Source organism: Chiloscyllium plagiosum, chromosome 34 (assembly GCF_004010195.1).
Source record: "Chiloscyllium plagiosum isolate BGI_BamShark_2017 chromosome 34, ASM401019v2, whole genome shotgun sequence".
Classification (NCBI taxonomy): domain Eukaryota; kingdom Metazoa; phylum Chordata; class Chondrichthyes; order Orectolobiformes; family Hemiscylliidae; genus Chiloscyllium; species Chiloscyllium plagiosum.
The window spans coordinates 42,616,400-42,642,600 of NC_057743.1; the positions used below are offsets into that span (position 1 = coordinate 42,616,400).

The window sequence follows — 26,201 nt, forward strand, 5'->3', positions numbered from 1 at the left end:
AGCACAAGGTCTTCCATTTGTCCAGAATCATATAATGCATGGTAGGAAATATAATCCAGTGTCAGGACTTGGGTATAATATACAGTGAAATCATATCCATTAGATGGCACATTGGAAAGTCCAGAACTGGAATGCAAATATCATATCATTCATCATGGAATACATTCTGAAACTGGCATAGTAATAGAGTGTAAAAATCAGCTGAAACAAACACAGAACATTTTGGAGAAATTCAGCAGGTCTGGCAGCATCTATGGAGAGAAAACAGAGTTAACATTTTGAATCCAGTATGACTCTTGAATCAAACTGGACCTGAAACATTAACTCTGTTTCTCTCTTGAGAAATGCTGCCAGACCCTGCTGAGTTTCTCCAGCACTTTCTGTGCTTGTTTCAAATGTCCAGCATCTGCAATTCTTTATTTTTCAGTTGTTTTTGCTGTTGCATTCATGGGTAACAAAGTGTACAATTTTTAAAAATGGGCTGGCACTTCCAGAAAATGAGGAGAATATGATCACAAATATGTGATAAGTCATGGCTTGGGTGCTACATTAATCTCCAAAGGATTTCACATAGAGTGACTAAATAACTTTTGGGTGTGTGGTGTGCTTTGTGTTGTTGAAATACCTGCCCCTGGGGGGCTACGAGATACACTGTGTTGAGGAGTGATGTGCCTTCACATTCACTTTGTAATGCATTGCAACAACACTTAAAGTGGCTTTCCCCCCACCATGGGAGACTGCCTGGCAGATCCTGGGACTTGCCTATTCCTGCTTGAGCACTCTGTGGATCAACAGATATGGCTGTTTCCCTCAATGACACCCCTCCCCAGAACCCTCACAGAGCCTACCTGATTGGTTGCAGCAACCCCTGCTCTCTGACTGTGCTGCTGGAGCAGTATCCATCATTGTTTCCACACGTTGGGTACAGTTGCAGGAATGGCTCCCAATGGTACTGTTGGAACTAAAATCAATGGCACTTCAATTGATTGGCAATTCTTAGAGGCAAGGCCTCCACTGTTAAAGGGATAGGCAGCCCAAGGGCAGTTTACCGCCTTCACATTGGTAGCTGCGGTTCCCCTACACAGCCTTCCAGCCTGTTGTTGAGGCGACTGCCATTCTGACAAAATGCAGCCCATTGGGATGTCAGAGCCACCTGGCAAAATGGGGAATGAAGAGCCAGGTCTGCCTGACTGCATGCTTGTCTGTTGAATGTTTAACCAGGTTCTGATTCACAACTGCATCATGTGCTAAACTACTATGGATGCTTAGTTTTTAGATTCATTATAGGTTCATCCAGCAGAAAATTACCCCTAAATGTGCACTAATTGCAATTCCCTACACTTGCCTCACATCCTTGAATGTTATGATACTTGAAGGGCTCATCCAAATCTTTTTAAAGTTTGTAAGGTTTCCTGCCTCCACAACCTTCTCAGTAAATGCATTCCAGATTGACTCCACTCATTGAGTTAAAAAGTTTTTTTTCCCAAAAAATTCTCTGGATCTCATACCCCTTACCCAAAAATTATGCCTTCTTGTGACTGACCCCACAACCAAGGGGAGCAACTACTCTCTATTCACCCTGTCCCTACCCCTCATAATCTTATACACCTGAATCATGTCCCCCCTCAGTTTTCTCTCATCTCGAGAAAACAATCCAAGCCCATTTAGTCTCTCCTTATAGCTCGGTTTCTCCACCCCAAGCAACATCCTGATTAATCTCGTCTGTAACCACTCTAGTGTTAACATATCCTTTCTGTAGCAAGGTGACCAGAACGCCACACAGTACTCCAGTTGTGACCTGACAAATGCTCTGTACAATTCCAACATTACCTCCTTGCCCTTATACACTATGCCATGACTGATGAAAGCAAATGTTCCATATGCCTTCTTAACTATCCTATTCATTTGCTCTGTTGACTTCAGGGATCTGTGAATAATTACCCCAAGATCCCTCTGCTCCTCTGAGCTACCCACTGTCCTGACATTCATTAAATACTCCCTCATCTTGTTTCTTCTTCCAAAGTGTATCACCCTCACCACTTATCAGGATTAAATACCATCTGCCATTGGTCTGCCCATCTGACCAATCCATGCATATCTTGCTGTAACCTATAACCATCTTCTTCACTATTAACCACTTTACCAATCTTGACGTCATCTGCAAATTTGCTTAACATTATCCCTACATTTTCAACTAAATCACTTATGTATATAACAAACAATAAGGGCCCAGTACTAATCCTTGTGATACATCAGAGGCCTTCAGTCACTCAAAGAGCCTTCTACCACTATCCTTTGTGTGCTATTACTAAGCCAGTTTCTGATCCATCTGCCAGGTTTCTCTCAATTCCATATGCTTTAACTTTCTCAATCAGACTCCCATGTGGGACCTTGTCAAAAGCTTTGCTAAAATTCATATAAACTACATCAACTGAACTTTCCTCATCCATATACTTGACCACATTTTCAAAACCTAACAAATTTGTTGGACATGACCTCCCTCTTACAAAGACATACTGACTGTCCCTAATTAATTCATGCCTTTCCAAATTGGTATTAATTCGCTCTTCTAGAATTTTCTCTAAAAGATTCCCTCCTACTAACATGCTCTGTAATTTCCTGGTTCATTTCTACCACCTTTGTTAAAAAATGGAGCCACAATTCCCAACCTCCAGTCCTCTGGCACATTTCCCTGTGGCCAGAATTAAAATTTGTGCCTGAGTCCCTGCAATTTCCTGCCTCACCTTCCACAGCAGCCTGCGACACAATTCATCCAGTCCAGGGAATTTGTTTGTTGTTAAGACTCACAGATGAAGTCCTGCCTTCACATTGAGAATACCTTGCATCGTGTTGTGTGGTACCAACACTGTGCAAATGGGACAGAATTCAATCAGATCTAGCAACGCAAGACTGGGCATCTATGAGGTGCTGTGGGCCATCAACAGCAGCAGAATTGTACTCCATCACAATCTGTAACATCATATGTCAGCAGATTCCAATTACCATCAAGCCAGGGGATCAACCCTGGAGATTGCAGGAGGACATGCTAGGAACAGCACCAGACCAAACTGAAAATGTGGTGCCAACCTGGGAAAGCAACCAAACAGGGCTATTTGCGTGCCAACCAGCATAAGCAGTGAGTGATAGACAGAGCTAAGGAATCCCCATAACAATGGATCAGATCTAAGCTCTGGAGTACTGCTAGTCATGAATGGTGATGATAATTAAACAACTCACTGGAGGAGTAGCCTCCACAAATATCTCCATCCTCAATGATGGAAGAGCCTACACATCAGTGCAAAAGTTAAGGCTGAAGCATTTGCACCAATGATTGGCAGTGATCTCCAGAATCACAGATACCAGTCTTCAGCTAATTTGATTCAGACTACATTATGGTTGGAGGCATTGGATACTACTGCAAAGTCTATGGGCCCTGACAAAACTCAGGCTATGGTGCTGTGCACCAGAACTTGCCACACCCTTAGCCAAGCCATTCAGTACAGTGACAATACTGCATCTACTCGACAACGTAGAAAATGTCCCAGGTATATCCTGTACACAAATTCAACCCAACCAAATTACTACCACATCAGTCTATTCTCAATTATCAGTAAGATGATGGAAGGGGTCATCAACAGTGCTATCAAGCAGCACCTGCTCAGCAATTACCTGCTCAGTGACGCCCAGTTTGGGTTCTGCCAGGGCCACTCAGCTCCTGACCTCATTACAACCTTGGTTCAAACATGGACAAAAGAGCTGAATTCCAGAGGGGAGGGGAGTGACAGCTCTTGACATTACAGCTATATTTGACTAAATATGGCATCAAGGAGATGGGAATCAGGGGAAGATCTCTCTGCTAGCCGGAGTTATTCCTAGCAAAAAGAAGATGGTTGCGGTTGTGGGATATCAGTCACCTCATTTCCAGGACATCTCTACAGGGATTCATCAGGGAAGTGCTTTAGGCCCAGCCATCTTCAGCTGCTTCATCAATGACCTTCCCTCCTTCATTCAGTCATGAGTGGGGATATTCAGTGATGACTGCAAAATGTTCAGCACTGTTCAATAGCTTTACCATTATCGAATCTCCATTTCAACGTCGAAGAGGTTAAAAGTGACCAGAAAGTAATCTGGACCAGCCAAAGATTTAAGCGTGAGTGAGCTTTTCCAACAACTTCTGTTTTTATTTCTGATTTCCAGCTTCTGCAAATATTTGTGTCTTTTTTGTGATGATAGGTTTTTGAAAACTAAGGGGATCAAAGGTTATGGGAAGAAGGCAAAAGAATAGGATTGAGAAACGTTTCAGCCATGATCAGATGGTGGTGCTGACTTTATGGGCCAAATTGCCTGATTGTACTCATACATCTTATAGTCTTATGGTCTTAAGTAAATTCTGTCATGACAAGAACATGAACATGCCAGGAGTTCTGTGGTGAATGACTTATCTTCTAACTCCTCAAAGCCTGTTCATCAAGAATGAGTCAGGGGTGTGATGGAATGCACCCCCTTGACTGGATAGGTGCAGCTCCAACAACACTCAAGAAGCTCAACATCATCGAGGACAAAGTAGCCCAATGATTGGCAACCCATCCACAAATATTCACTCCCACCATTGACTTACAATAGCATCAGTGGGTATTATTTACAACATGCATTGCAGAAATTCACTTGGACTCTGTAAATAGCACATTCCAAATCCATGACCATTTAATACATTTAAAAGAACAAAGGCAGCAAATACATGGGAACACCATTTTTTGCAAATTCCCCTCCAAGCCACTCACCATCTTTGAAATATATTACTGATCCTTCAGTGCCATTGTTAAAGTCCTGAAATTCCCTCCCTAATGACATTGTGGGTCTACCTACAGCATAAGGAGGCAGCTCATCACCACCTTCTCTAGAGAAATAAAATACTCCAAAAGCTAATGCTTCCAAATAAACTTGTTGGACTATAACCTGGTGTTGTGTGATTTTTAACTTTCTCCGGAGGAGTGAGGGATGGGCAATAAATGATAGCCCAGCTGTTCAGTGAACGGAACTGTAAAAGGAAATGCAGTAATGACTGCCATTGGTACAGAGAGAACTATAAGGTACTGTTATGCCACTACACTTAGGTTTTTTACCCAATACAGGAATATAGAACTGACAGACCAAAGCTACACCGCACTCCTTCTTAGCATTCTCCTGTTCAAAATAGACCATCAAGCACAGAGTTTCATTCCCTTCCTTCTGAATGCTGATTGGATGTTAATATTGGTGAAGAGTTTATTGAACAGTTGCCTGCGAATCTTAAATAAATTGACAATAAAGTTTAATATTTCATAAAATTCAAAGAAATGTAAAGAATAATCTGTCTTTATTTGGTGTGTACATTATTTGCTCTTATTTTCTTTAGTTTGGCTTCCAATCCTCTCTGGATTGGCCTCTCTGCTAAGTACAGCTCCTCTTTCTCCTTGGAGTCTTGTCAACAATATGTTGTCAGTGGGATCTTTTCACATATGAACTATCTGATATTTTAACCTGTGGGAAAACAAATTTCATTAATAAGACTCAGTTAACTGAAATTACTGCTGAAATAAAGCAGAAAATATGTATGTGTGAATACTTTTGTGAAACTTAACATATTTTAAACTAATGGAATTATTAATGCATCCAAGCTTCAAAAAAAGGAATCTATGTTTTTGATTATTAAGTGACATAGAGGCTTTTTAATAAATTAAATGGTTGGGGGAAGTAGGAGATAGGGTTGGGATGAAGCAGCAATGTGACATGTTATGTTCCTCAGAATCTGTTCCAGAGCCTTAGATTTTTTTGCCTCAATCACAAATCATTAACTGAGATGAATGAGGAGGGAATTATATATGTCAGTTTTCACGTAACACCAAATTAAGAATTTTCCAAAATTTTTGTAAATAAGAACAGGCAAAACTATGACTGATGGGGTTTAATGTGAAAAGGCATAAAAGCATAAGATTTGAGTGCAGATAAATGGTATTGAGTTTGACTGAGCAAATGCCAAACAGAGAAATAAGCAATATTGTCCCCCTTGGAGAGAGAATATAACATTTGTGTTAAATAATTCTGCACTTTGAGCATCGTCATTTTAATCTATTCACCATTTGTTGCCATGCCTTCAGTTGCTTAGGCATCAGACTCTGGAACTAAACCTCACCACCTTGTTCCCCTTTCAAATATTCATTGAAACTGACTTCTTCAGTTAAGCTTTCAGCCATCTGACCTAATTCTTATGATGAGTGGTGTCATATTTTGTTTATATGCTTCTCTAATCATCTTGGGACATTTTACAATATTAAAGGCACTGGACAAATGGAAGATATTTGATCATTCTTTTGTTTGTGTCAGTCACTCTACATTGTGAAGGAAAGATGAAAATCTTTTAAAGACTGCAGTCAGGCACTGCATGAAAGGAGTTCTTTCTAACTGAACTGTTCACCATTGGCTTGTTTGTTTGTGTTATTTTATATTCTCTTATCTCCCTTGCATCCTTTTTTGTAGCTCCTCACGATCAGAGATGAACTCCTTTTGCTGTGGTTCGGTGGGTTCTGGAATGGCTGATAAGTCCAACATGTGACGCGCAGACTCTACCACATGCAAGGGCAGGTGGTGCTTGTTACTCTCTTATCAAAGGAGACCATTCCTCCTTGTTCAGCATCCCTTGCTGACAAAGGTTTTATTGCGAAAAGTCATTCATTCCCCAGAGACTTCTGAAAATGTGCAATTTAAGCCATTTGATAGAAACAACATAAATGATATGAAATCAAACCAAATCCTAATCTGACATGTTTTGTAGTTCCCGCTGCTGCTCCATTTTTGCAGCAGCAGTGGGAGTAGTGAAAGTGAAGACCAGGAGACTGCTGGGAAGGTAAAATAATCCTTTAATAACTTATCTCATGATTAAGCAGAGTGCACGCTGAGCATGAGTGGACATGGGACTGCTGAGTAAGTGAGGTAATGTATTTGGGCAGTTGCTTTACTTACTTAGGTAGTGTCTCTCACCCATCCTCCTCTAACCAAAAAAAGGTTCTGTGCTCCAATTCGGTAAGGTTACTAGTTTTTTCAGTAGTCTCTTTGAGAATTCAGAATAGCGGGAATGGATGTTAGGACAGTGACATGCTCCTCCTGTTGGATGTGGGAGGTAAGGATCACCACTAGTGTCCACACTGACTTCATCTGAGAGAAGTGCACCCAATTTCAGCTCCTCGAAAACCGTGTTAGGGAACTGGAGCTGGAGCTGGATGAACTTTGGATCATTCCAGAGTTGGAGGGGGTAAAAGAGACGAATTACAGGAAGATAGTCTCACCTCAGGTGCAGGAAAAAGGCAGATGGGTTACTGTCAGGGGATGGAAAGGGAACAGGCAGATAGTGTGTAGGGATCCCCTGTGGCCGTTCCCCTCAATAAAATGTATACTGTTTTGGATACTGTTGAGAGGGACGACCTACCAGAGAAAGCCATAGTTGTTAGGTGTCTGGCACTGATCCTGGCAGTGTGGCTCAGAAAGGAAGGGGGCAGAATGGAAAAGCGCTAGTGATAGAGACACAATAATTAGAGGAATGGACAGGAGATTCTGTGGTTGTGAACGGGACTTCCGGAAGGTATGTTGCCTCAAAGGTGCCAGGATCCGGGATATCTCTGATCGAGTCTACAAGATTCTGAAGGGTGAACAGCCAGAAATCATGGTGCACATTGGCACCAATGATATAGCTAGTAAAATGGGATGAGCATCTAAAAGGTGATTTCATGGAGTTAGGTTGGAAGCTAAAAACCAGAACAAGCAGAGAAGTAATCTCAGAATTACTACTGGTGCTGCGTCCTCGTTAGGCAAGGAACAGGGAGTGAGTACAGCTAAACACGTGGCTATAGGGCTGGTGCAGGAGGGAGGGCTTCAGATACGTGGATCATTGGCGTGCCTTCTGGGGAAGGTGGGAATTGTACATGAGGGATGGCTTGCACTTAAACTGGAGGGGCACTGATATCCTGGGTGGGAGATTTGTTAGAGCACTTCGAGAGGGTGTAAACAAGGTTGTCAAGGGGATGGGAACAAGAGCTACAGATCAGAGGAGAGGTTAGTTGTTGAATAAGCAGAAATAGAATGTCTGTCAGGAAGGATACACAGTTGATAGGGCAAAAGGATATGTTAAAATGTGTCTGTTTCAATGCAAGGAGTGGCAGGAATAAGAATGATGAACTTAGAGCATGGATCAAACAGATGGATCAGGGTAAAGCAGTTGATGTGGTCTATATGGATATTAGTAAGGTGTTTGATAAGGTTCCCCATGGTAGGCTATTGCACAAATTAAGGAGGCATGGGATTGAGGGTGATTTGGTGGTTTGGATCAGAAATTGACTTGCTGAAAGAAGACAGAGGGTGGTGGTTGATGGGAAATATTCATCCTGGATTTCAGTTACTTGTGGGGTACTGCAAGGATCTGTTTTGGGTCCTCTGATGTTTATCATTTTTATAAATGACCTGGATAAGAGCAAAGAAGGATGGGTTAGTAAATTTGCAAATGACACTAAGGTCGGTAGAGTTATGGATAGTGGCAAAAAGTGTTGTAGGTTACAGAGAGACATAAATAAGCTGCAGAACTGGGCTAAGAGGTGGCAAATGGAGGTTAATGCAGAAAAGGGTGAGGTAATGGTAAGATTCTTGGTAGTGTAGATGAGCAGAGAGATCTCGGTGTCCAGATACATAGATCCTTAAAAGTTGCCACCCAGGTTGATAAGGTTGTTAAGAAGGCATATGGTGTGTTAGCTTTTATTAGTAGAGAGATTGAGGTTTGGAACCATGAGGTCATGCTGCAGCTGTACAAAACTCTGGTGCAGCCGCATTTGGAGTATTGTGTTCAGTTCTGGTCACCCCATTATAGGAAGGATGTGGAAGCTTTGGAAAGGGGTCAGAGGAGATTTACTAAGATGTTGCCTGGAGTGAAGGTTTTATGAGGAAAGGTTGAGGGACTTGAGGCTGTTTTCGTTAGAGAGAAGTAGTTTCAGAGGTGACTTAATTGAGACGTAGGGTTAGATAAGTTTGACAGCGAGAGCCTTTTTCCTCAGATTGCAATGGCTAGTATGAGGGGCCATAGCTTTAAATTGAGGGGTGATAGATGTAGGACAGATGTAAGAGGTAGTTTCTTTACTCAGAGAGTAGTAGGGGTGTGGAACACACTGCCTACAACCGTAGTAGACTCGCCAGCTTTAAGGGCATTTAAATGGTCATTGTATAGGCATATGGATGAGAATGGAATAGTGTAGGTTGGATGGCCTTCAGATTAGTTCCACAGGTAGGCACAACATCAAGGGAAGAAGGCTGTGTACTGCGCTGTAATGTTCTATGTTCCATCAATACTTGGAACTCGATATTGTGGCCATAATGGAGACATGGATTTCACAGGAACAGGAATGGTTGCTGGATGTTCCAGAGTTTAGATCTTTTAAAAAGATCAGGGAGGGGCATAAAAGAGGAGGTGAGTAGCATTGTTAATTCGAGAGTGCATCATAGCTGAAGAAAGGGAGGTTATTGAGGAGGGTTTGTCTACTGAGTCAGTATGGGTGGAAGTCAGTAACGGGAAAGGAGTAGTCACTTTATTGGGTGTTTTCTATGGACCCCCCCAATAACAGCAGAGGGATGGAAGAACAGATTGGATAGCAGATCTTGGAAAGGTGCAAACATAAAAGAGTTATTGCTATGGGTGACTTCAACTTCCCCAATATTGATTGCAACCTCCTTCGTGTAGATGGTGTCGATAGAGCCGATTTTAAACAGGTGTGTCCAGGAAGGATTCCTGACTCAATATGTAGATAGGCCAACTAGGGAGGAGGCCATATTGGATTTGGTGCGAGGCAACAAGCCAGACCAGCTGTCAGATCTCTCGGTAGGAGAGCGTTTTGGTGACAGTGACCACAACTACTTGATGAAGGGTCCTGGTGAAGGGCTTATGCCTGAAACGTTGATTCTCCTGCTTCTCAGATGTTGCCTGAGAGGCTGTGCTTTTCCAGTGCCACACTCTTCGACTCCTCATAACTGTCTCACCTTTACCATTGCCATAGAGAGGATAGAAAGGGGGAAGGGAAAGTATGCTGCTATTAGACAGAGTTATGGAGTATAAATTGGGAACAGTTGTTCTATGGGAAATGCACAACAGAAATGTATAGGCTATTTAAGGAGCACTTGTAGCGAGTATTGGATAACTTTGTCTTGAGACAGGCAAGGAATGGTAAGGCGAAGGAGCTTGGATGACAAGAGAAGACGAGCTTCTTGTCAAGAGTAAGGAGGAAGCTTACCTATGATTGAGGAAGCAAGGATCTGGCACAGTTTTAGTGGATTACAGGGTAGCTAGGAAAGAACTCAAAAATGGACTAAGGAGAGCTCGGAGGAGGCACGAAAAAGCTTTGGCGGGAAGGATTAGGGAAAAGCCAAAGGCATTCTACATGTATGTGAGGAATAAGAGAATGATCAGACAGAGAGTGGAACCAATCAGGGATAGTGGAGGGAACTTGTGCCTGGAGTATGAAGAGGTTGGGGAGGCCCTAAATGATTTTTTCTCTGCAGTATTCACTAGAGAGAGGGACCTAGTTGGTAGACTAGGTTAATATACTTGAACAGATTGATATTAACAAAGTGGATGCGCTGGAAATTCTGGGAAGTATCAAGATAGACAAGTCTCCAGATATATCCAAGGTTACTACGGGAAGCGAGGAATGAGATTGCTGTGTCTCTGGCGATGATCTTTCCATCCTCACTGTCCACGGGACTGGTATCAGATGATTGGAGGGCGGCGAATGTTGTTCCTCTGTTCAAGAAAGGGAATAGGGAAATCTCTGAGAATTACAACCAGTCAGTCTTCCACCTGTGGTAAGCAAGATGCTGGAAAGAATTCTGAGAGATAGGATTTATGACTATTTGGAAAAACATAGTCTGATTAAAGATAGTCAGCATGGCTTTGTGAGGGGCAGGTCATGCTTCACACCCTTAATGAGTTCTTTGAGGATGTGACGAGACAAGTTGATGAAGGTTAAGCAATGGATGTGGTATAAACGGATTTCAGTAAGGCATTTGATAAGGTTCCCCACTGTAGGCTCATCCAGAAAATTAGGAGGTATGGGATACAGGGAAATATGGCTGTCTGGATTAGGAATTGGCTGGCCAAAAGAAGACAGCAAGTGATAGTGGATGGAAAGTATTCAGCCTGGAGGTCGGTGACCAGTGGTATCCTGTAGAGATCTGTTCTTGGGCCTCTGCTCTTTGTAGCTTTTATAAACGACTTGGATGAAGAAGTGGAAGGGTGGGTTAGTATGTTTGCCAATGACACAAAGATCAGTGCTGTTGTTGATAGTGTTGAGGGCTGTTGCAGGCTACAAGACATTAACAGGGTGCAGAGCTGGGCTGAGAAGTGGCAGATGGATTTCAACCTGGATAAATGTGAAATTATTAATTTTGGAAGGTCAAATTTGAACATTGAATACAGGGTTAAAGATAGGATTCTTGGCAGTGTGGAGGAACAGCAGGATCTTGGGGTCCATGTACAAAGATCCTCAAAATTGCCACCCAAGTTGATAAGGTTGTTAAGAAGGCGTATGGTGTTTTGGCTTTCAATAAAAGACTGACTGAGTTTAAGAGCCACGAGGTTTTGCTGCAGCTCTATAAATCTCCGGTTAGACCATACTTGTAATATTGTGTCCAGTTCTGGTCACCTCATTATAGGAAGGATGTAGATGCTTTAGAGATGATGCAGAGGATATTTACCAGGATGATGCCTGGATTGGAGGGCATGGCTTATGAATAGAGGTTGAGCGAGCTCGGGCTTTTCACTTTGGAGAGAAGGAGAAAGACAGGTGACTTGATAGAAGTGTTCAAGGTAATGAGAGGCATAGATAGAGTAGATAGCCAGAGACCTTTCCCCAGGGCAGAAATGGCTGTCATGAGGGGTCATAATTTTAGAGTGATTGGATGAAGGTATAGGGGAGATGTCAGAGGTAGGTTTTTTTTATGCTGAGAGTGGTGGGTGTGCAGAATGCACTGCCAGTGGTGGAGGTAGAGTCAGAGACATTGGAGACATTTAAGTGACTAATGGACAAGCACATGGATGGCAGTAAATTAAGGGGTGTGTAGGTTAGGGTGATCTTAGATTAGGATAAATACTTGGCACAACATCGTGGGCTGAAGGACTTGTATTGTGCTGTATTGTTCCATGTTCTATGTGTATGTAAAAAAGTATTAGATTTTGCTGTAACATAATCTGTAGATAGAGAGAATCTCTATTCCCTCTGATGGGACATTCAGAACAAAGGCGAACAATTTTAAAATTAGCTGTTCATTTGTAAAATAAGGATTCATATTTCCACACAAAGGATTTACATTTTCACAAAGATGTCAAATTCCCTTCCCCAGAAAGCTGTGCAGTCAGGGGAGAATTAGAGCTTTCAAGAATGGGTTCAACATCGTTTTTATCTATGAGGAAAAGGTATCCAGGGATATGAAAAGATGGCAAACAGAGTGATGTACAGATTAAATATTGCCTCTTTTGAATGGGGGAGCAACCTGATGGGGAAATCAAGTGCCCAAGAACCCTTTTATGTGATTGCATTCAATATTTGATAATGTAAACTCTTTGATAGAAGGAAAACTGGTATGGTTTACAAGTTCGAAAACTAAATTTTAAATATAAGTAGATTTTATTCACAAATTGTTCTTGTTACCATTCTTGGAGTTAACGAACCTGACTATTTTCTCCTTATAACTCCCAGCTGACTCTTCCCTGATTTGACTATTCCAAACTGATGAAATGCCTCTAAACACTTGCATGGGATTCATTAATTTGAATAATTTGCATAACTATCAGCTAAATTTAGAAAGGGCCTGACAATCGTATGTTCTCTATTTTAAGTCTGTGTTTCCCCTCAAACTACAGTAATTAAGATAACCAAGCAGAAATATTTGGATTCACATCCGTCAAACTGGACCTCCAGGACCAGGACTCTGACTGAAGTTGCTTTTAGAACATAGAACATAGAACATAGAACAATACAGCACAGAACAGGCCCTTCGGCCCACAATGTTGTGCCGAACATTTGTCCTAGCTTAAGCACCTATCCATGTACCTATCCAATTACCGCTTAAAGGTCACCAATGATTCTGACTCTGCCACTTCCACAGGCAGCGCATTCCATGCCCCCACCACTCTCTGGGTAAAGAACCTACCCCTGACATCCCCCCTATACCTTCCACCCTTCACCTTAAATTTATGTCCCCTTTTTAATCTTCTTAGCCCGGAAATTCTGTTGTGAATCTATTAATAGCCCCAACCCCTGCAGAGCTCCAGTAAGAAGCCAACGGACAAAAAAAAAGTGCAAAAACAAAGGCTGTGTGAATGATTGAAAACAGACAATGGATTATATCTTTGGGAGTTCTGGCACTGTCTTGTTAGATTCCCTGGTATGGGTTCAAAGAACTCTCATTGGCTCTCAATTTAATTCTTATTAATTTAATCTATGTTTTATTTTGAAAATCTGTGAAGTATTGTCACTGGGGAATCAATGGCTTTGCTTTATGGTATTTCATAAAATGGAGGAAACCAATCAGTACAAGTTTTTAAGAATCTATTTCCCTTTCACCTCATTGCTCTTCTCCAAGTCTCACCAGCCACCCTGATCTTAACTAATGGTAGAAATAATATGACATCTCAATTATTTTAGTCAACCTGTTTGGACATGATATGGTCCACAACTGGGGCAGTGAGGCTTCAACCAGGACCCTCTGGCAATATTTTTCTATAAGCAATCTGTTCAGTGATATTGTGATAAACCTCTTCAACAGGGGGATGTCAGGTTGGGTTTCCTGTTCAGAGGTAGGGGCATTACCACTGTGCCTCAAAGGCCTTCCCTCTGGCAATATTACTAACTTCGTATGTAAATATTGGAGCAGAAACAGCCGAAATAAATCAAAGTATTGAATTAAAAAAGGGAACTTACTGATGGAGACATGATTACCTCACAGATCTGTCCAATTGTAATTGCAGAGATGTGCTTTCTCTTTTACAATACAAAGAAAACAATCTATAGAGAAACCTCGATTATCCAAATGTCGATTATCCGAATTTCAGATTATCCAAACAAGATCGCAAGATCCCGATGCTTGACTAAACTGTGTTATCTGGTGTTCGTTTATCCGAACATTTAATTATCCAAATGAAATACTCCCCGCCCGTGCCATTCGGATAATTGAGGTTCCTCTATATACCCAAAAGACATCAAATGGAATCAAAACATCCAGTCAATGTAAAATGTAGCAGATTTCTGGGATGAGGTTATAGTTTGAAACCATACATTATGTCTGTTATAAATTCATTTGATACTGTTTCAGTGTTGTATAAAAAAATCCATTCAAAAACGTGTAAATATCAAGAAAAAGGACAAAATAACTTGAATAATATGAAATAAGCAATGCAACCCACGACTCTAAATATTGCAAGAGGGAGAAGATTGAGGAAGTTGAGGAATTCCACTGTTTTAAGGTGTTGTGAACTAATGAATTAGATTCATGATTAGCACAGTAAGAATGTAAGGAACAAATAGAGTTGAGAGTGTGTTGCTGGGAAAGCACAGCAGGTCAGGTAGCATCCAAAGAGCAGGAGAATCGACGTTTTGGTATAAGCCCTTCATCAGGGCTGATGAAGGGCTTATTCCTGAAGAAGAGCTTATGCTTAAAATGTCGATTCTCCTGCTCCTCAGATGCTGCCTGACCTGCTGTGCTTTCCCAGCAACACACTCTCGACTCTGATCTCCAGCATCTGCAGTCCTCACTTTCTGGGAACAAATACAGTCAGTTATAACTGGAGCTTCAAAAGAAGATAAGGAAATGTTGAGAAGAATAACAGGAAAGTCAAGAAAGGCAAAAGTTTGCTTTTACTTAACTCCTGGGAATATAGCTAGCTAGCTCGCTTGTATATCTTTTAAAAAAATTCAAAGAGCAAACACTGCTTTCAAGAGTTCAGCACCAAAGCTGTTCAGAATCATTGAGTCTCAGGGTAGAACTTTAAAATCATGCTGGATACTCCTTAAAAATTATCTGTCTGAAGAGTGAATGTTATGAGAGAAAAATAACATTTGGGAACACTTCTATTTAAAATAATATGAATGCTGTTGTTGTCTCTCCAGTGTGGACAGCTGCTGCTGGTTATATATGCTCATATAGATTGGTACATATAAATGGATTATTCTGCACCCTAACATTTCTGTGATTCACTCTGCCAGGCCTGAAAGACTGCAAGGAATGAAGCCTGGAACATGTGCTGTTATGTTCCAGCCAGCTGTAATTTTTGAGAACAGGGCTTGTTCCTTCTGGATTAAATCTTAGATGTTTATTAATGGGTCAGCTTCATAATGAATCCATAATTGTGGTACACTATATAAGTCATTGAGTAATGTAAGGACATCTACAATAATCTTGATACTTCGAAAAGTAGAAAATTACATTTTTAACATCACTGTATCCCTAAATTTTCTGTCAATTCTATGATAGATTATACAATGTAAGGGAACAAAAGCATATACAACAAGATGCTGAGTCAGCATAATGCATAAAAACAATCTGTTTCATTCTTATTCCTATATCATGATGTAACTGAACAGCTTTCTGGAGTCTGAACAATTAACATATTCACAATAAATTGCTGAACTCCAGTGTTACAATAAAAGTGACTCTGCCATTGTTTCGGTAAAATAGTAGAACTTGAGACAAAGACAAAAATCAATAATGGACCAGATCCTTTAGTGTGTATGAGAAACAGAGGACAAAAGGCAATACTAGTCACATGAATATTGGACCTGTTCACAATTTCACAGCATCGATTTGCCTCACTGTAACCAGCTATGTCCGAAATCAGCTGAAGTGGGGTGAGGGTTAGTAGATTTGTTAGTGAAAGGGGGAAAACTGGTACACGACTGATAAAAAGAAGCCAAATATTTGCGTGACTGGGGAGATGTGGCATAAATATGATAAATATAAACTTGATGTAAGAATTATTTCTGTGCATTTTAACCAAAATAGCTTTTTGTTGAAAAAGACAATATTTAATACAAATGTCTGGGGAAATTTTCATTTGGCTATATAATAAGAATGCACATTTTTATTTTATGACATCTTCAAAACCTTGTCTCTAAATTGTGGAAGGATTCAACATGAGAGCAGTCCTATTATAAAGCCACTGTTTAAACATATTATTGTGCTTATGGAGGAAGAATGTTGGTATTCATCAAACAGGTGTTGTTACTTTGTGGATCTGCACATTTTTCTTTTTGTGGCAACTGTTTGTGCTGTCTTTGCCTATCATCCTGGTTGCCATGGGTGATGCCTTAAGCTACTGAGATTTGTAATAATTACTGATGTAGCTAGGATATTGCTGAAAAACACTGGTGATGCCTTTGTGATGGGTTTAGAGAAGAAGTCAAAATTAACAACTTAGTTATCATCTGGTGATAAACATGTATATATAGCCTTGTTTTGGGCACTACCAGTATGGATGCTGATTTTACAATTGGAGAAAGTTCTTGTCATTATCTTTTCTTGGCAGTTCAACTATTACTGATTTGCTCAGTAAAGTTGCAAAGAAAGCAGCAGAATTTCTCTGACGATGATTCTAACAGCTGGAATGCAAATGGGTTTCCAGTAGCATGGGCGGCACGGTGGCACAGTGGTTAGCACTGCTGCCTCACAGCGCCTGAGACCCGGGTTCGGTGTGGACTTGTTGGGCCGAAGGGCCTGTTTCCACACTGTAATCTAATCTAATCTAATCTAGCATCTGTGCATTTGTGTTTGTGTGCACAAATGTTTTGAATCACAGCTCTGATGTCAAGTAGCTATTATACATTGTGTGTTTGCCTATTGGTTGATTTATGAGATCAACTTCTGAGAATCAAATGATCTTTCCCTAAGCTATTATGAAATGACACCAAAATTTCTATTTCAGATGTCAGTGCCAACAAAATGACATGAAAAATTTTAGACTTGAGAAACCAGCTGCGGACAGTCAACAGCATCAACTGAAAAACATTTAATCCCCTACCAACCAACTAGAAATTAATGCAATGTGATTTTTTTTTTCCATCTGGATTCAGTTGATTTTTTTTTGTAAACACATTTAAGTCATTTCCAGACTATCTGTTTAGGAATACCTTGGTGAAAATCTGACACATCACAGGAGCTTTCTCTGCAACCAATTCTGTACTGATTTTCATGCTTTTAATCCTGGTTATGGCAGCAATCAGCATAAAAGTAGATTCAACACAGATTGATTCATCCACCTCATTGCAAAATGCTAAAAAAATATGGCTCTACTTTTCCAGAGTTAGATAATTCTTCAGCTGCCCTGTCTGAATGCATGCTTCTCGACTGAGTTGTTAAATAAATAATCATGAAATGTGCATGTTTCTAACATAGCTATAGTCAAGCAAGTAGATGCAGGTTGATATATATATAGTGTGCAAAAGTATTATCCTTGTAACTTTGCAGAAAATACAGAGCTTGAACATATGTACCAGCAGGTTCAGGAACAGCTTCTTTCTGGTTGTTATTAGAGTGATGAATGGATTCTCTAACTTTAAATAATACTGATCTTACCAAGGTTGGTCTTGCCTAGTGTGATGTAACTTGTATGCCTCTGTCTAATTTTTTTTCATCCTATGATCTGTATGTCCTTGCTTGCTATGATCTGCCTGTACCATCTCATAAACAAAGTTTTTCCTGTACTTAGGTACATGCAACAATAAATAAATCAAATCAAATAACAGCATCACTTGCTAGTGGCAGACATGTGTTTATTGTTGGTTACTGCACCTTACCTTGTCTCCTTTAGGGTGTGGTCAACAACAGAAAGGTCAGCAAAGCATTTCAAAAATAAGATCAGAAATTATCTTGAAAAAATATGAATGTTTCCTCTTCAGACATGCTTTCCCAATTATTACATAGGATTGATTAGGTTGAACAGTAATCAGGCTATTCACCCCCATCCAATCCGTATTGGTGTTTACATACCACTGAAAGCTCCACATGTCTTTCTCATCTAAGTGTATCATCACTCCGTTCCCTTCTTCCTCATTTGCTTGTTTAGCTTCCCCTGAAATGCATTGAAAGACTTCACTTCCACCACTCACTGTGGGAGCGAGTTCCTCATTCTCCACTCTGTCTGGATGAAGATATTTCTCCTGACTTCACATTGGATTTCTCGTGGACCATCTCAAATTGCTGGTCTTTAGTTATGCTCTTGTCTTTTTATCCATTTTCTCAAATGACTTCATTTTAAAAGCCTTCATTTGGTCACTCCTCAGTCTTTGTTTCTCCTGAGAAAAGCCAATTGATCCTTTTCTGTTTTTTGTTTCATTAGTTCAGAAGATATGGCCATGGCTGACTTGCTCAATATTTCCCATCCATCCCTAACAGCCTGATTCCTTGGAGCTTGTTGTGATTAAATTCAGACACAGCTAATTAACATCTGGAAACCAATTCAGAAGGTAAGAGACAGTTTGTAAAATTCAAAACTAAGATGATGGGTCACCAACCTGAGCCAAATATTTCTCTCCACAGATACTACCTGATCTGCTGAGGATTTCCAGCAGTTTCTGATATTATTTCAGTTTATCAAATTTATGCTTTTACTTCCTACAAATGAGAACACCAGGAATGAAGAAGAAATCAAACCTCAATCACTCAGCCTGCTTGCTCCAAGTTCCTTTCTTTGTTCTGATCTTGTCACTGTAGTTCCACACATCATCTCCCTAAAATAGAGAGGCCACAGTCACCAAAACGACTCCTCTCCACAAAAAGCTGTTCAGCTTCCAGGTCAATTGGAAATTTGAAATTGAGATTGATCAATTTCTGTTAGGTTATGGGTGGTAAGGGTTAAGGAGCCATGCTGAGCAGATAGAAATATAGAAAATAACAGCAGCATTGACCCTTCCAGCCTCTTCCACCATAAACAGTGTTATGGTCCATCATCCAACCCAGTCTCCAGTCCCCTTTGATCCCTTTAGCTCTAAAAACTATCTCTCACTCCTCCCTGAAAACACTCAAAAGTCTGGCCTCAGCCGTTTTTCGTGGTAGTGAATTCCACAGGCTCCCCACCCTTTGGGTTGAAGCCATTTCTCTTCATGTCAGTCCCAAATAGTTCCCCGTACCCTCAGATTGTGACTGGTGGTTCGGGACTCTCCATCCCATCAGGTCTCTCCTTTCTCGCTGTCTAGCCAGGTTCGAATGTTATGGGCTTCTATGAGGTCTGCCTTCATTCTTATAAACTCCGAGAAATAAACCCAGTCCCGGTTTATTGGAATGCTGGAATGGGGCGAGAGGCTTCCCTTTTGTCCTATGGTGTGCACACTTTAAGTATTGTCATTGAAAAATTGTTAGGCCATTTTTAAAGATGCAGACTTTAAGATATTAATAACTGAGTGGAATATTTTACATTTGTCCATATAAAGTATTTTGGGGAGCTGTTTTGGCAGCTGCATTGCGGTGTTTAAGTATTCCAAGTGACATCGTACATTCTGTGAATTGTTGTATACGGGGTAAATATAATGACATTGAAATTTCTAAGTGTTAATCAGAATTTCGGAAGGCTGTTTAAGTGTTAGTTAACAAATTATCTGGAGCATGCCCCAGTCGGTGAAGTCCAATGGAGGGCAGTTTAAACTGTGTTAGCGTTAGTCTGACGCCTGGCTGCGGTTTGTCAGGGACAGTCCCAATCCCGGGACAGACCCTCCCGCCCGGTGGTACATAGCTCCTGACCAAGCTGCACGGCGAGTGGTGGGTCCGCATTTTCCGCTAGCCGAGAATTCTAAAACCAGCCCCAAAGGGTAAAGGGCTTTGGGTTTGCTGGATTTACCGAGCCCGGCTGTAGACCACAGCACTGCGGCCAAATGAACCCGTTCCCCATTGACAGGAGGATTCTTCTAGAAGCCCAGGCCTGAGTGAACTTCCTCGCTGTCTCATTGAAGGCTGTCCTACCTCTGCAGACAGCTCTCCAATGAGCCGTCCACCTTAAACACTCGGCAGAATTCGATCAGCCATCGATACCCCCGTGAGTTGCTCATTCGGAAAGGGGCCAGGAGGTGGACAATACCCACCGGCATTTACCCCCGACACCCAGAGATGGCGGAACCCAGAGCGGACACAAACTGAGATAAACACTCGGTTCACTTCGAGCTGCGGAATGACCAAAAAAAAACACAGCAAGAAGAAGGTCCAGAAATGGAATCCTTCGTCGGGATAAAAGACAAATTTAACACTGAATAAAGATCCCACAGAAATAATTGTCATCCAAAAGTTGCGAGGCGCCGGGCGTTTGTACACTTTTCCAAAACTGCCAAAAGAAGCTCAAATCAGCGCCGTCTTAACGCGTTTTCCCCTCTCATTAAATCCAGGTAAATGCAAGCTGGGAGCCTGGGCTGTGGACCGCAGCTCTGTCCCCAGACAGTGCTGGAGAAACTCAGCAGGTCAGGCTGCATCTGTGGAGAGAGAAACAAAGTTAACGGCTCAGCTCCATCAGCGGCTGGTACTCAGCATTTAGAAAATCAGAGGAGAGATATCCCAGACCGGGATAGGGAACTCTGTCAATGAATCTGCATAATGTTTTCCAAAACAAAACATCCGAGAGAAAGGGAAGTTACACAGAGAAACCAAGAAATAATTATTTTATTTGTGGACATTGTATATACACATCTCAGGTGGTGGAGTTAGAACACTCCTGCATTATTCTGAAATCAGATCTTTCACTTTAACACCTGGGGTTTTGGCCCAGCTCAGAATTAAAAGCGCCTAACCTTTCTTGTTCAGGGAATTGAATGTTGATGTGCACTGACATGCAAAATTGAAATAATATTCTATACCCAGCAAACACAGTTATGCAGATGTAGCAACAGCACTGAGCCAGAGCTAGTTTGGAAGGTGAGGGCCCGGAGAGGAGAGGAGAGGACAAGGACACTTTCCCAAAGTTTAGGGAGAATCAGACAGAACTCTCGTTGACAAAATAACTCTCTACAATATCTGACATTCCCGATAACAGAGACGTCGATCTTCGTGTCATCGCAGGTAGAGAAGAAGACGGAGTTGTATAAACCCTGACCGAGCGGCTGCTTCTAACCAGGGGCTGGGTGTAAAGCAGGTGATTGTCCCATTGGGGAGATTTGGGAATGAGTGTGCGGACTGTGTAAGTTACAGTCAACAATAACTATCACCAAATTAGTTAATGTAAAAAGAATTGAATAGTTTGTAAGACTATTCATATCACAAAGCCCCGTGTATAATGTACCTTTTACCCCCGCTTACCCCATGAAGCGGTACTTTACAAAGGCTGGGTTGGGCTTCGTGTTGAAATGACAATTTGATCACTTTGTAGCAGCGGGTATGGGGAATAAGGAACAGTGTTCTGTGAGCGATGCCCCAGGTTGTGTAGTGACAGACTCTCTCCCAGTAACAGTGTCCCAGGGAATCCTGTCTCTAATATTTCCCACCCTCAGTGAATATCACTCTCCGGACAAACCCTGAGTTGGGAAGCTATCGGTTTGATTATGTATTAGAGAGGTGCTGGAAAAGTGGTGCTGGATTCCTGAACGGCTTTTGCCCGAAACCTCGATTCTCCTGCTCCTCGGATGCTGCCTGACCTGCTGTGTTTTTCCAGCACCACTCTAATCTAGACTCTGATCTCCAGCATCTGCAGTCCTCACTTTCACCAAGTGGATTATATATTAGTCTATTTGTCGGTTTGGGCCACGGGGGTGGAGAGAGACAATGTGGGTGAATATTCCTTACCACGAGGGTGGGTGGCCGGTTCCCCCCTCCCCCACCCCCGGCTTATTGCAATCTGCCCCTTCCCTTTACCCGGCTCTCAACAGGTACCACCTCCCTTCCCCCAACTCCGCTGCTGTGGCTGAGGGGGTTTGGGGGAGTTCAGCCCTTGCTCTGCTATCCCACCCGCGGGTTGTTGCAGGGGGTGGGTCCCATAGTGCCCAGGGCCGTTTCCCCCTACCCCCCGGGAGGGCAGGAGACTGACAGACCCCTCTCCATCTCCCTCTCCCTCTGTCCCCCCTCCCCACCCTCTCAGTCCACCCGCTCCCGGGCTGTGCCTAGTGCCTGGCCCAAGGGGAGAGGGTACAGGCGGGGTGGCTGGTGCAGGGAGGGGTCGATGTGCCAGGAGCTGAGTTGGTGGCACACGTTGGTGATCCCAGAGTCAGTGCCAGGCTCCAGCCCGCGCTCCTCCTGCTCCTCCCCGGTCACATCCTCAGCGATGGGCATTAACCTGAGGCCGCTCCGGGCCCGCTCCAGGGGAGGTCGGTATGGGCACTGGCTGTTGAGGAGCTTCCTGATGGGCACCAGGGGCACCATGCCCTGGCCGAGCCGCTGCTGCTGCCGGTGCCGGGCATCGTCCTGCCGTTTGAGCCGCTTGAAGTCGGCGAAGGCGGAGCGGGAGAGCTGCTGGAGCTGAGCCGCTAGTTCCTGGGCCCGGGCGGCTTTACACAGCAGCACCGCATGGCATCGCAGCACCACCGCCTTGTGCTTCACCTGGTGCCGGTAAACCCAAGCTAACACCCGCCGCCGCTGCCCGTCCGCCGCGCAGTACGTGATCCGGTGCAGAAGGTACAAGTGGCCGCTCTGTTTGCATTTGTATTCCGCCTGCCTCATCCGGATGCCGTGGGGGCCAATGGTGAGCTTCATCTTGGTGCCCGCCGTGCCCTGCTCACACCGTGCCCAGATTCTGGCCACTGCCTGCTCGGTGCAGCCTTCCCCCCGGGCGGTGAAGGTCACTGCGTTACCCAGGTACCAGACCGTGTAGCTCGGGGCGTCCCGGGTCAGCTGCAGCTTCTGCCGCCTGCTCCTGAACATGGTACCGAGCCTGGGCAGCGGGCACTGAGGCCAAATGCCAGGACATGCCCGCACCAAGGAGGACAGCAGCGAGCTGTAGCTCAAACCGCCGCCCGGTAAACTCTTCGCCTTCGCCTGGTTTTCCTCATCCAACAGGACCAGCTTGCTCTTTCTCCAGGGCAGCATGGTGTCTGTGTGTGACAGAGAGAGAGAGTGAGGGAGAGAGAGGGAGCAGCGCACAGACCCTCACACACAGAGAGACACGCACCCTCACACACAGAGACCCTCACCCGTACAGAGACCCTCACTCACACCGAGACCCTCACACACAGAGAGACACGCACCCTCACACACAGAGACCCTCACCCGTACAGAGACCCTCACTCACACCGAGACCCTCACACACACAGAGACACGCACCCTCACACACAGAGACCCTCACCCGTACAGAGACCCTCACTCACACCGAGACCCTCACACACACAGAGACACGCACCCTCACACACAGAGACCCTCACCCGTACAGAGACCCTCACTCACACCGAGACCCTCACACACACAGAGACACGCACCCTCACACACAGAGACCCTCACCCGTACAGAGACCCTCACTCACACCGAGACCCTCACACACACAGAGACACGCACCCTCACACACAGAGACCCTCACCCGTACAGAGACCCTCACTCACACCGAGACCCTCACACACACAGAGACACGCACCCTCACACACAGAGACCCTCACCCGTACAGAGACCCTCACTCACACCGAGACCCTCACACACACAGAGACACGCACCCTCACACACAGAGACCCTCACCCGTACAGAGACCCTCACTCACACCGAGACCCTCACACACAGAGAGACACGCACCCTCACACACAGAGACCCTCACCCGTACAGAGACCCTCACTCACACCGAGACCCTCACACACAGAGAGACACGCACCCTCACACACAGAGACCCTCACCCGTACAGAGACCCTCACTCACACCGAGACCCTCACACACAGAGAGACACGCACCCTCACACACAGAGACCCTCACCCGTACAGAGACCCTCACTCACACCGAGACCCTCACACACAGAGAGACACGCACCCTCACACACAGAGACCCTCACCCGTACAGAGACCCTCACTCACACCGAGACCCTCACACACAGAGAGACACGCACCCTCACACACAGAGACCCTCACCCGTACAGAGACCCTCACTCACACCGAGACCCTCACACACAGAGAGACACGCACCCTCACACACAGAGACCCTCACCCGTACAGAGACCCTCACTCACACCGAGACCCTCACACACAGAGAGACACGCACCCTCACACACAGAGACCCTCACCCGTACAGAGACCCTCACTCACACCGAGACCCTCACACACAGAGAGACACGCACCCTCACACACAGAGACCCTCACCCGTACAGAGACCCTCACTCACACCGAGACCCTCACACACAGAGAGACACGCACCCTCACACACAGAGACCCTCACCCGTACAGAGACCCTCACTCACACCGAGACCCTCACACACAGAGAGACACGCACCCTCACACACAGAGACCCTCACCCGTACAGAGACCCTCACTCACACCGAGACCCTCACACACAGAGAGACACGCACCCTCACACACAGAGACCCTCACCCGTACAGAGACCCTCACTCACACCGAGACCCTCACACACAGAGAGACACGCACCCTCACACACAGAGACCCTCACCCGTACAGAGACCCTCACTCACACCGAGACCCTCACACACAGAGAGACACGCACCCTCACACACAGAACAACACACACAGACCCTCACCCCCCACACACACAGACCCTTACACAGAGACACAGAGAGTGCCGTCGCCGCTGCTGCTGCTGCTGCACTGAGTCCCCGCCTCCCTCCGCCGCTCAGGAACCGCCTGCTCACGGGGACGGTGAGGGGAGGGGAGGGGAGGAGCTCGGTTCTTCCAGCAGCTCCTGGAGCATCCTCACATCCTCACCCCAACCCCGCACCTTCCCGGGAATATAACCCCAGCCGGCCCCGGGGGGAGCCCTCTCTCGGTTTCCCTGCCCTTCCGCTCAACCTAGGATGAGCCGGACGGGCCGAATGGTCCCGCTGTAACCGGAGAGCTGCTCCTTAAAGTTTGCCCGGATTGCAAACTTCCTGAGAGCAGGAAGGCTTTCCCAGAGCGCGGTCTCCATTCCCAGGGAACCGCTCCGAGTTTGGATGGAATTCCATGGACAGGTTCCGCTTGAATAAACAGGGAGGAACCGGGAATCTGACAGTGTCCGGCTTCACTTGCCGCTGGGTAATCAGGGGGAATGATCCAGTCTCTGTGATTCAGGGATCCCAATGGGATCTGCTCGATTCCCGTTGCAGCGGCTCCGGGTTGATGGCTATCAGATGTAGGCGCTTGTCCAATGCACTGGTTTCCCAGGGTTTTCACGAGGTTCCTAGTCTCCGGGATTCGCCAACTGCTGCCGAGGTCAACTTAAATCCGGAGCTCTCCGCTCCAGCCCACTCCCGCTCCGGTTTGTGTGTGTGTGTCTGTCCGCACCCTCGGGTATCCAGAGCTCAAACCCTCCCTGAGTTCTGTATCACCCTCACAATCGCTGGCTGCAGTTGCGGTAGGCCAGGTTCCCTCCCACACTGGGAAATCTCAGTCTCCATGGCACCAGGTCCTTCTCATTACCCTCTGCTCATCACTCAGCTCTACTGCTTGCCTTTGGAAACTCAATTTCAAACCCTGCTCTCCTGTTTCCCAGTCACTCCACTGCATCCTCCTTCCATACCGCTAGGTAGTGGTATTACAGCCGGCCTGGTAATCCAGATAACATCCCGCAGAGCCGGGTTCGAATCCGAGTGGACCATGAATTGATTGTCAGGAAAACCTCATCTGGTTCACTAATTCCATCTTGGGAAGGAAACTGCCATCCTTTCTGGTATGGACTACATGTGACTCCAGATCCACAGCAATATGGTTGACTCTTAACAATAAATGCCACCTAGACAGCTACAGCCTTATCCTGTGAATGTATAAAGGAGAAAAAACATGCTCCCCCCCCCACCCCCTTATCCCTGTCATCTCCACCAGCCCTGGAAACTTCCAGGTTAGTTGTGCTACCCTCACCTCTTGTATATCTCTGATTTTCATGGTTCATCACTGGAATTCTCTTCTAAGGATTCAGCCTCTGTCCTCTTTTAACATCCTCCTTTCCTCCCTCTCATTGTTCTTTGGGAGTCACACATTGCACATTGGGATGTGAAATTATGTTATCAGTTGGTAGTATTAGTGCCTTTCATTTCATTTGCAAAATAGTTAGGAACT

The 26,201-nt window shown here is 44.4% G+C and overlaps 1 protein-coding gene and 1 long non-coding RNA gene across 2 annotated transcripts; one reads left to right on the forward strand and one right to left on the reverse strand.

The window, feature by feature from the left end:
* The first annotated feature begins 6,731 nt into the window (after positions 1 to 6,731).
* Positions 6,732 to 21,656, forward strand: LOC122540485. The gene is made up of 3 exons (XR_006309320.1): positions 6,732 to 6,883; positions 18,398 to 18,524; positions 20,430 to 21,656. It is a non-coding gene; the product is annotated as an uncharacterized LOC122540485 (long non-coding RNA).
* Positions 21,657 to 21,664: 8 nt separating this feature from the next.
* On the reverse strand, positions 21,665 to 25,661 carry fam43b (family with sequence similarity 43 member B). Its single transcript, XM_043676357.1, has 2 exons — positions 24,712 to 25,661; positions 21,665 to 23,057 (listed from the first exon to the last, which is right to left on the reverse strand). The coding sequence occupies exon 2, from the start codon at positions 23,050 to 23,052 to the stop codon at positions 22,105 to 22,107; it is 948 nt and encodes a 315-aa protein (XP_043532292.1). The 5' UTR covers positions 23,053 to 23,057; positions 24,712 to 25,661; the 3' UTR covers positions 21,665 to 22,104.
* Positions 25,662 to 26,201: the final 540 nt, after the last annotated feature.

Bases quoted from the DNA above. Each gene is read 5' to 3' on its own strand.
- fam43b (XM_043676357.1), bottom strand. From the start codon at position 23,052: ATGCTGCCCTGGAGAAAGAGCAAGCTGGTCCTGTTGGATGAGGAAAAC.